Here is an 11,404-nt window from a genome sequence, read left to right on the forward strand (position 1 = left end):
CACAGGTAGTAAAAATGAGTAAAAGTGGTAATCTGAGGGACCCTGCTTTAGGAATCATGTTCAAGTGACCATTATGCTGGTCATTACTCCTGAGCTATGCATTATTTAATAAGGAACACAACTTCCAAAAGGGCACACAATTAAAAACAGATCCATACAGCAGCTGCTGTGATTATGACCAATATGAACAGAAATCCAACCAGGCATGAGTCAAAAGAAAAAAGTCTGCTGCCAGACAGAACATTGTTCAGTCTCATTTTTGTTTTGTGTACTTTGACTTGCTAAGCCAGCCAGCAAGTGATGTATACGGAGCAGTGGTTCTCAAAGTGTGGTCTGCAAAACAGCCAATATCAGCATCACCTGGGAACTGTTAGCAATGCAAAATCTTAGACCCCATCCCAGACCTACTGACTCAGAAATTCTGAAGGTGGGCTCAGCAATCTGTTCTAACAAGCCTTCTGGGTAATTCTGATGCATGCTAAAGTTGGAAATCTACTGGGCAGGAGCCAGGGGACAGCCTTTGGATTCTAAGTCTTCCCCAAAAAGTACACCTTTGGTTGCAAAAAGTTATCTTCAGAAGAGTCTGGGAAGAAACCTGTCCTGAAACCAAATAAAACCGCTGCCATTTTCAATTTTGCTATAAACCTAAAACTTCCTTAAAAAAATAAAGTCTATAAAAAAATTTTTTTAAAACCAACCACCACAATTTTTAGGGTGAATGAGTAGAAAGAGCACAGGACTTTCCTTACGTATGTGTTTGTTGTGTGTGTATGTATATATACACAAATACATACATACATATATATATATGTATGCTCTAGAAAGGTTTTCAGATGAGTTCTTTAAAAATAAATGGCATCCAGGGGCACCTGGGTGGCTCAGTCCACTAAGCGTCTGCCTTTGGCTCAGGTCATGATCCCGGGATCCTGGGATTGAGCCCAGCTTATGGCTCCCTGCTCAGCAGGGAGTCTGCTTCTCCCTCTGCTTCTCTAATAAATAAAATCTTTTAAAAATATAAAATAAATAAATCACATCCAGGGCAGGGGGCGGCAGAGGCCTGCACGTTGTTGGCATGGCCTGGGGCACTGGGATGGAGGGTGAGGCCTCACGGCCAAAACATCTTCCTGTTTGTGCCTAATCTCATCAATGAGTGCTGCCCCTGGCTCTGGGCCCAATGAGAGGGCAAGGGGCCTTGGGCGGGCTCTCTGATCCCACCCTGACTGCCACGTCCAACCCAAGGTTATGCCTGGATTGCCTTCGCCATGGTTTCTTTCTCCTTCATGCCCTGCTGCCCCCTCAGGGCCTCCTCCTCCTACTTGCTCAGCGGACTTCTGGACGATTTCCACGGGCATGCTGCTCGAGCCCGTAATCAAGCCTGCTCTGTTTATCCCTTGTGCTGGAAATGAGTTCTTCTATTACCTCCTCCACCTGTTCAATGTCTCTGAGGGACCTTTAGTTGGCTCTGTGGGTTTTTCCAAGTGGGCCTCTGGATCACTGCCCTTATCATGGTGCTCAAGTCTCTCATTAGCGTCGTCCACCTGGCCACAGTTACCCACTACATGGTGAACCGGGCCAGGAAGAAGGGACCCGGAAACCTCCAACCCTGACTGCCCACCTGCCCTGGGAGTCTCACTGTGCCACACGGCTACCCTCTCCCTCCTGCAACATCCCAGGCTCACATCTTCCTAATGTGTTGTCCAGCCTGCTGGGAAAGGGGGTCAGCCTCTTTGGTGAGGTCATGTTCTCGGAAATCCTGACGGCCAGTCCCACCCCTGGGTTTCCCAAGGACCTGGATTTCAAGTCAGGAAGGATGGTCAGGAAGCCCCACCCATACAGGCAGTGCTCCTGGGGCACCAAGAGGCCTGTCTGAGCACAGGGCATTGTCGTACCTGTTTGCTCAGCCCTGGGGTCTGGCTTGGCCTGAGACTTGAAGAACACCTGCGTGAGGGAGACGGCCAGGTTTCTCAAAAAACAGGGAGTCAGACCTGTGCCCCTGGCCAGAGGAAGCCTGTGGCACCACAGCCAGGAGGAGAAAAGGGGCCATACAGATCCTCTCCCATCCCAGTCTCTTGTATCAGGTCTACCCTGGCTCTGAAAATCTCCATAATAAAGGGAGGGGAGGGCATCACTCCCCAGAACTTGGTTTCCTGTGCGATACTCTTAGACCCGGACCTGGGCTGAGGGGAGCTTGGGAAAAAGGAAGATCCCTCTGGATGCTTTTCTCCTAGCTGTCTACCGACTGGCTTTGTCCTATCATTCCACCGTGACCTCAAAGAGAGGCCTTCCCTGCCACCCAAGCTCATGCCCTGTCTTTGCCCACCTGCTTTAGTTTATGACATTGCCACTGGCTGTCTCCGTTTGTTTGTATACCTTGTATTTTCTACCCCACCAGAATGTAAACTCCCTGAGGACACAGACTTTTCTTGTTCGTTCTCTATCCCCACAGTGAAGATGAACCTTAACCTGACATATCAGAGCTGCCTAATAAATATTCACGAACAGAAAAAATAATAAATAGCATCCATTCACAAGCCATTCTCTTGGAAAGACTCCTCACTATTTTCAAAACAACCTTATTACTTAAAACGCTCAAAAGATAGGCATTAATCACTAAGTAAGCGCTTAAGATATCTTCAGTGTTCATGGTAGGATTTCAGACTGTTCACGGCTAAGGAAAAATAAGATTAAGTTCCCCAAGTTTAAAAATCTGCTTCACCCAGCAAGAGTCATGATGCTTCTTTAGTGTTTTGAGCACATGACCCCTAAACTGACTCTGTTACTTCATGTCATGAAGAGCCACAGTCTGTGATGTGTGAGTCTGCCTTATAGCAAGGTGTTTTGGTAATTCATTAATTCAGCCCCTTTGTTACTCCATAAAGGAGCCCTATCATACCAAATTTTTCACTCTGGAGCTAATGTGTTTAGATGAGCCTCTAGCATTGTTTTAACTTTTTTTCATATGATAAATGATCTTAAGAAATCAAAGTGAAGTAATCTATCACTAAGTGATTTATGAAATAAATAATGGTCTATTCTAATAATCAAAAACCGAGTAGCTGTTTAAAAAAAGCTTCCTAGTTCTCAATCCTATACAAATATCAGAATCACCTAGCGATTATTTAAAATATACCAATACCAGGGTTCCACCCCAATTTCACCAGTCTTGGATAGTTTGAGCATCCATATTTATTTAAAAGCTATCCAGGTAATGCTAACGTGCAGTCAGGGTTGAAAATTACTGAGATAGAACTATATTAACCAACATGGAAATGTCTCCCGGATATATCATTACATGAAAAAAGTCACGAGACATAGATCTTTTAATAAAATTATGTGTCCGTGTATATAATTTTATTAAAATGGTCTCTCCGTTTTACACTATTTACTTATTCATTGCTTAAACTTTTCAAAATGAGAATGTGCTCATGTCTTCTACTTATTTTTTTTATTTTAAAAATCTGTTTAGAGAAAATGTGAATTTGTAGGAAAATGAGGAAGCACATGAAAATAGTAACTCCCGAAATATACTATGTCTCCTTCTTTCTCCCCTTCTTCCTCCTTCTGTTCCTTATTCTCAAAGAGTATAAAAGTAAAATAAATAAAATTGCATTTCTGTCCTATCTACCCAACACAGATTATCTCCAACGTTTGGGATTGGGGTGAGGGAGAGTAGAGATGGAGGAGGTAGAGAGATACAGTTCATTCATTCATTCCTTCATTCATTCATTCATTGGGCAAACATTTATTGGATTCCCAGACAGGTCCATGACAGGTGCTGGAAATACAGCAACAAACAAGAGATACATGCCCTCATATATTATCCTGCCCTAGTGGAGCTCTGTTACATGTAACAAAGAAACTTAATTTCATCAAGAGAAGCAAGAAAAGACTTCCCAAAGTAGAGGCAGACTTCATCCTGGAGTTAATGGTAGCCATTAAAGAATGTTAAGGGAAGTGACATGACCAAGTCTGCATTTTATATGTGTGTGTGTGTATATATATATATATACACACACACACACACATATATATTTTATATTTAAATATTTTTTTATAAATATTTATATCTGGCTACAAGTTTAAGTGCCAGTGACCATAGACAATGCCCACTTCCCCAATACTCCCACTTAGAGCCACTACAAGAGAGTACCCCTCATCTCTCATCTGAGGTGAGTGGGCTCTTCACAAAGTTAAATTAGAGCTTGCTACCGTGGCAAAGGATTGACTTAAGGAGTTTATCTTTCAATCTGCCATTATCCATTTGCCATCAAGTAATATTTAACATGAAATGTTACCTCCTGCTGAGTTTATTGATTGGGCTCATATATCTGTCCATCTAACTAAGATGAGCCTGAATATGGCAGATTTACTTCATCCAAGTTTACAGTTAATAAAGTCCACTGTATGCAATATATAACTCACAAAAATGCTTGGCTTTATGGAAGTGGTTGCTACAATTAGTAGAGTCTCTTGAAAGAAACATATCTTTGTAAACACAGCAAGGTAGGTGAAGACTTCCAGAGTAATGGGATGTTTCACTGTCCTTCGGTTCCTTAACATTAAAGTCAATCTTAGCCATTTATAACTGGACCACTTGCCACATGTAAAGAAATTATCCCACCCACAATTTACATCTCATTTGATTGCTTTGGGAAATATACAGTAAATACTAGTTAACCCCTATCCTTCAAGAGTAGAAAGTTCATTCTCTAGGTAAAGTTAACTAGAAAAACAAGAGAGAGAGAAATTATATCTGACACTGTCCTTTTATGACCCAGATGCATCTATATGGACACTAATGTGAGTGGTTACCTCCAAGCATTGATGTGCTATTTTTAACTTAGAATGTTCAATCCTTGCTCAAAGTAAGTATATGATTAGTGTTTTGAGGAACAGAATTGCTCTAATTTAAAGGAGGGGGTGGAATATGTTCTAGAAAAAGGGAAAAATCTGAGCTCTTTATAAAACATACGCAAATTCCTCAAACTTGTTTTAAAAAATTTAAATTATGGGCTTCCCAGTCGACATTTCCAAAAGGCCCCTTCATTCTTTTTTAATTCTTTCTAAACTACACAATCTCTGAGAGCTCAGCCCCTCTTTTCATCAGTCTCTGCAATACAAGAGCCACTGGGGTGGCATTTTCACCTCTGGATATGTAGGATGAAGCAGTTCTGGGTTTGCTATTCTGCAGTTACATGTCACAATCTCCTAACTGATACCACTATTATCTAAAACCATTAACTTGCTGTAAGGATCAAACAGTCACCTAAGTGACCACACTGCCCTCATATTAGCCCATTTATGACATGTGTGTGTTTTAAGGCACAGCCGTGCTTCTAAAAAGTTCAGATCCTTAAAGTCCTCATCTGTGGCTCTCCAACTTGTTTTCACTCCCAACACACTTAAGAAATGTGAAACACTTCAATCCATAGAAATGATTCCCAGGGAGCTGGGGGAGGCACACATACTCACATCCTGGGTCCTGTCATTTGAAAAGCCTCTGAGGTCATTTTGATAAGCCAACACACCCCACTGGGGCAATAAGAGAGAGAAGGGCATGAAGCCCACCTCATGGGGATGAAAACCACTGGTTTAGTAGAGCATCCATGGTCTTACGGGCAGAAGCCACAGGACAGCTTCTAGCTCTAGCCCCCTCTCCAACTCTCCTCCTAAGTTAAAGAGGCTGATTTTCTTTTTTTCATTTGTCTCTGGGTTTTGATAGGAAGAGAAGCAAAAATAGAATGACAACTCTTCCCGCTCGAGAGGAGCAGAGCCTGCTGTACTCCTGGGCAAAGGAGGTGGCCACCCACGAGGTGTAGTCTCTGCTGCGGGAGCTAAATGAACCTCTCCAACTGATGCCTGAATCCCCTTCACAAACACAAATCATTGCATCCCACTGTTAGGGATCCTGCAGAAAATAGAATCTTCCTGATTTAAACACAGACATACTCCATGCAGATGACTGATCATACAGAGCTCCTTTCCTGAAACCAGGCTTCGATTAGAACATAGAAGGAGACAGGGCAGGAGAAGCTGCCACAGGAAGAACAAGGCTGAAGAAAGAGAGAAATGCCTGGAGGCCTTTGTCTCCTATACAACTTAGGCCAGGCAGCTATAGCAGCATTGTCCAAAAAAAGAGAACTAAGACATCTGGATAGTACTTCCAATTTTTGCACAAGTATTTTCTATAGAATTTTAAAACAGATGCCAGCTACACTCTAAAGACCTCAACTAATGTTTATTGTTGAGCAGGACAGTGAGTAAATTCATTAATTAAGGCCTTGTTTATCCTTTATCATCACTTTTAATTGTTTGTGTATTTTCAAACCAAGATGCACTACCTTCTTTTAACTCCATTAATTTAGGAAAGTGGCAATATATTGATATCTGTGCATCTTTTTAGATTCTATCCTGAAGGGGCCCAAACTCCAAAAACTGTCCTAAATGTTCACCTTTATTGAAGTCCTAGCATTTGGCTTAATCACACTATTACTTTTCAAAAAGAAATTTTAAGCCAATCTGCAATGCATTAATTTGCTAAACATTCCTTTGCTAACTATTCTTATATTTCATGGCAATCCCAACATACATGTTTAAACAGAATACATTCACACATAAAGTGAAACATCTTCTATTCCAAGAATAACTATCATCATTTCATGATTAATACCAGTGCAGAGTGCTGGCTGGAGTCTCACATAAATCGTCAAAATGAATTAAAGTAGCAAAACAATAAAAGTTATCATTATCAAATTCACATTCATGTGGTTCTAGATTCAGCTGAAAGATAGGCTAAGCACCTCTACTCTCTCACTTTTGAAAGACACACATTTTTCAAGCCCCAGTAATTTGGTTAATAAATACACTTGCTTCCACACAATAAATGCTCACTCTGTGCCAGTGTACTGATTTTAGTTATGATATTTACCATAGCCAACACCCCCTACTAACTAAAAGTCACCCACTCTCTGTGATTTGGTCAAGGGTGGCAAGAACAGCCCTCTCATGTGCTGACCACTGTCTTAGGGGTTGACCTGCAACACTGAGCTCTGCCCAAAGAGTCAATGGTAATTCCTCCACCTGGACAAATAAGGTCCCTCCAGAACTACCCAAGAGAGTAAAGAGAGAATTGGCCAGTCAATGACGGAAGAACAGAACAGAGGGAAGCCAGATCCAGACTACATAAAAACCAAACCCACCCTTCAGGTGGCCTGAAGGTCCCTTTGGCAGCTCAAGGAGTTGAAGGGCATGGGCAGATACTGGTGGAAACTTTCACCTGCATTTTCTCATTAAATCCATCCAAAAACCTAACATAATGTTTTTATCCCCATTTTATAGATAAGCTGATTCTATTAGTATAAAACTAATGTAAACATGCTTTTAAAAGCTCAAATAAGCAATTATCACCAATACTCCACTCCTCAAATCCATGTCTACTTTTGGCTGGCCACTAGACTATAGGAAGGAGAGGGATTCATAGGAATTATTATGGGACTGATGGGAACCAGAATTGGTGTACAAGGGGAGGGTAACAGAAGGAAGGGAGAAGATCCTCATGAAGGTTTCCCTCTTCTCTAAAAGTGGGTGTTGTAAAGGAAAAAAGAGAGAGAGAGACAAACCAAGAAACAAGCTCATAAATTATCTGTGATGGTTACCAAAGGAGAGGTAGGGGGAAGGGAGATGGGTGAAATAGGTGATGGGGATTAAAGAGTACACTTATCATGATAAGCACTGAGTAACGGTACAGAGTTGCTGAATCACTATATTGTACCCCTGAAACTAACAGAACACTGTTAACAGAATTAAAAGCTTTAAAAAAATTAAAGAAAAGTGGGTGTTGTTGAGCAACAGTCACTGAGTTAAGAACAGAAAAGAACAGATGCTTTGGAGCAAGCGGGAAAAGAAATCAAGTCAGAGAGGAAAAAGATGGTGGGAAAGTGGCTGAAACTAGATACCATCATAGAGCACAAAATGGCATGTAGCTCAGAATTGAGACTTGTGGAAGAAATTCTTGATCCCAGGATGTGATGAGACATCTGGAAAATCCTGTTGTTCATCTTGTCTCCAGGCAAGGGGTCAGCTAGCCCAAGGGAAATTATTCTAGAAATGATGAATTAGAGCACCTTTGGCTGCCTATTTTAATCTTGTGTCCTTCTCATTGCCAAGAGGCTCTTCCTAACGTCCTTCCAAATGTCTCCAGCATTCTGTGCCTCTTCAATACCCCTTAGACACAGAGAGCTTCTGCTCAGCAGCATCCTCATTTCAGAAAATTTCATCAATCTGAAAATAGTCATTAAGCTGCCTCTTAGCATTCTGTCCTCTAAACTAAAGGGATTCATACAGAAGCTGGACAGCCACCTAGGGGTAGGTTACAAAGAGGATTCCAGCATACAAAGTGAGCCAGACTACATGATGCCCCAAGATATCTTCCAAACCAAGAGTCCTTGATTCAATTCCTTTCATCTTTTTTGTGAAGTTTTCCATCAATTTGTTCATTTTTGTCACCATAGCTGTCACCTGTCCAATGTTTCCATATTCCTTTAATATTTTTAAATCTAATAGGCACAGGAACAGTTTCTCACAATATAAAACAAAGCCTCATTAATTCAAATTAAATTGGAAAAGTCACGTCCCACCAAGAAACCAGTGAAAAGTATTTTCAATTTAAAAAATTATCTATTATAGAACACTACATAATAGATATTAACAAACAAAATGAGAAAGTTAATGAAAGATGGTGAGTCACAACAACCTTATTTTTATGGCACTTTATACTTTTCAAAGTATTATTCCATACATTATTTTGTCAATTTTATTCAATATGTTAATGCAGTTTATAGGTAGTAGATCGTCAAATCTGTATCAGAAAGGCTTGAATTATCCTGATAACTTGAACTTTTAACTCAGTAAGAATTATACATAATTATTCCAAGTCTGCATCAGAGCAGTCTGAATTAATGAGGGTCTGCTCTATTGTAGCTATTATAAACCTGAAAATTTTATGGCCATATTATATCCCAGGATGTCACTCCCGTCTACATGTTAGTAATAAATACTATTTCTTCACACAGGAACTTTTGTCATAAGAGAGCATCCCACTTTAAAGAAGCTTCACCAAGTAAATTATCTTATATCTCAAACACCACAGATATGTTTTATATGAAAAATGTGCTAAGATTTCATTATACTCTCTAAAAACACTTGCTCTGACTTACAATGAGCATCAATATGGAAGATATCCCAAGATGTTAAGGACTCAACATGTCACAGAAATTATCACCTGTTTGTTCAGGGGGGGAAAAAAAAGTCGTAATTAATCCAAACTAACTAAACTAACTAAATCAACACATGTATAAACCTGTCACAGAATCCTCCATTTGAGGAACCTGGTGACCCTGAGAAGGTCTGTGAACATCTTCACCATGTTCACTTTCTTCTTAAACCTGTGGTTGGAGTCAGAACAACTTACTGTCTTTTCACAATGGTCAGAAAGACAATGCCTTTACCTACCTTGAAAAGTCTTAAAATGTTAGCAACCATGATGGACACGGAGCTCGCTGCAGCACCTATGACACCAGAAATCTTGTCAGGCTTGGTGAAAATGGGTGGATCTCCATTAGCACACTTCACGTCGGAAGCATCTTTCTCTATCAATGCCTGCACGAACGTTAATGACTGCTCCAAAGCATAGGTGTCCCTGGAGCATGTGTCAAGGATCCGGACACCCAGAGTGATATTGGAGAGGAGATCAGGGTCCTTATTAATCTGGTCGATTGCATAAAGCATGGCCTCCAGTCTGTGGATCCCCTTTTCCTTCTTCAGCTCCCCACAAGGTACCCCTCTCTCTCCCTTTGCATGGACAGGGAAGAGACCCCCCAAAATGATGTCCCCATCCACTCGTATTGAATGGGCATACTCCTGGCTGTGAGTTCTTTGCATCATTGTGAGGATCCAGTAGAACTTGGCGGTCAGGAGGAAGAAACAAGGGCAAGAGGCTGATCGCTTTCCCTCGCATACCATTTTCTCCACCGGTGGTGTTGCAACCCAAGACCCAGAGTTTATTCTTGCCACAGAAGAAGGGGGACCACCAGAGGCTGCACCTTCTGGAGGCTACCATCAGGGCCCATGGGGGAAAAGGCTCTGTGGGTTTCAGCAAGTTTTCTTGATTTGAATGTCACAGTGAATTTCCATCAGACCCCTAAGGTTCCATTTTATTTCCATATAAAGTCAACTTGCCTGGAATGGTGCAAAAATTAGAATAACAGCTGAGGTTCTGAAGGTGGGATGAGGTCAACAATTCACGTCCTTGAAGTCAGCCCTGTAGCAGAATTATTCCTGGGGGGGGGGGGCAGGGGAAGGGAAAAAAATGGTTCAGTTCAACGGGTCTACATTTTTCATATTTTTAAGCCCTGTTTATACGAACCTCTTTTTTTGTTTGTTTGTTCATTTCCCCTATTCAGTAAGAAACTAATTTTTTTTGTCCCCCTATGATTCTGAACACCTGGCTGCACTGCATCTAAACAGAGAGATTGATGATACTTTGGGAGCAAGAGAAACAGAAAAGTATCAGAAACTAGGTTGATTCTCCCAAGCCACAAAGTATTTTTATTTACCATTTTATTTCAGTAAATCCAATTTCCATGCAGGTAAAAATCCTGTGATTTATGGCATTATTTCTTTTCAAATCTGTTTTTACTTTTGATGGCTGTCTGAATTTAGCATTTAAATGTTGTCCACAAAATCATAATGAAAGTTTATTTTCTGTGATGTATTCAACAAGCCAGTCATCTGTTAATGACATTTTTGGTGCCTCAGATTTCCCAGTGGGGAAAAGTGATTACTCAATCACGAAAGAAAGAGAGGAAGAGAGGAAGAGAGAGAGAGGAAGAGAGGAAGAGAGGAAGAGAGGAAGAGAGGAAGAGAGGAAGAGAGGAAGAGAGGAAGAGAGGAAGAGAGGAAGAGAGGAAGAGAGGAAGAGAGGAAGAGAGAAAGAGAGAAAGAGAGGAAGAAAGAAAGAAAGAAAGAAAGAAAGAAAGAAAGAAAGAAAGAAAGAAAGAAAGGAGATGAGAGGAGAAAAAGAGAGAAAAGAAGGGAGGGAAGGACGGAGGAAGGAAGGAAAGAAGGATGGAAGGAAGGAAGTCAATCCAAGGACCCCAAGTGTATACGTTTTATAGCTTGTGAAAAGATTTAACATAAAATGTCAGCTATTTTATAAAAATTATCTTATTATTCTCTGATAACAAAACAAAGACTTGTAAATGAGACACATGAGGAGGGTTATGTGTGACGATATTCCTATGAATTTGTTGGGGTGGAAGCAATGGGTATTCTCACAGTGCTGAAAGTAAACATTCTTTGATCCTAGAATCACGAGGAGCAAATCAGAGCTGGAGATCAATTGAAG

The 11,404-nt window shown here is 40.9% G+C and overlaps 1 protein-coding gene across 2 annotated transcripts in view; it reads right to left on the minus strand.

Annotated features, from left to right (window-relative positions):
- Window positions 1-10,020, minus strand: part of GRM8 (glutamate metabotropic receptor 8) — a 772,971-nt gene extending 762,951 nt beyond the window's left edge. For both annotated transcript variants that reach the window (XM_021699435.1, XM_021699434.1), the window contains exon 1: window positions 9,511-10,020. In XM_021699435.1, the coding sequence (XP_021555110.1) occupies window positions 9,511-10,020 (510 nt within the window). The remainder of the gene's footprint in view (window positions 1-9,510) is intronic.
- Between the last annotated feature and the right edge of the window lie 1,384 nt (window positions 10,021-11,404).

This window comes from Neomonachus schauinslandi, chromosome 12 (genome assembly GCF_002201575.2).
Source record: "Neomonachus schauinslandi chromosome 12, ASM220157v2, whole genome shotgun sequence".
NCBI lineage: Eukaryota > Metazoa > Chordata > Mammalia > Carnivora > Phocidae > Neomonachus > Neomonachus schauinslandi.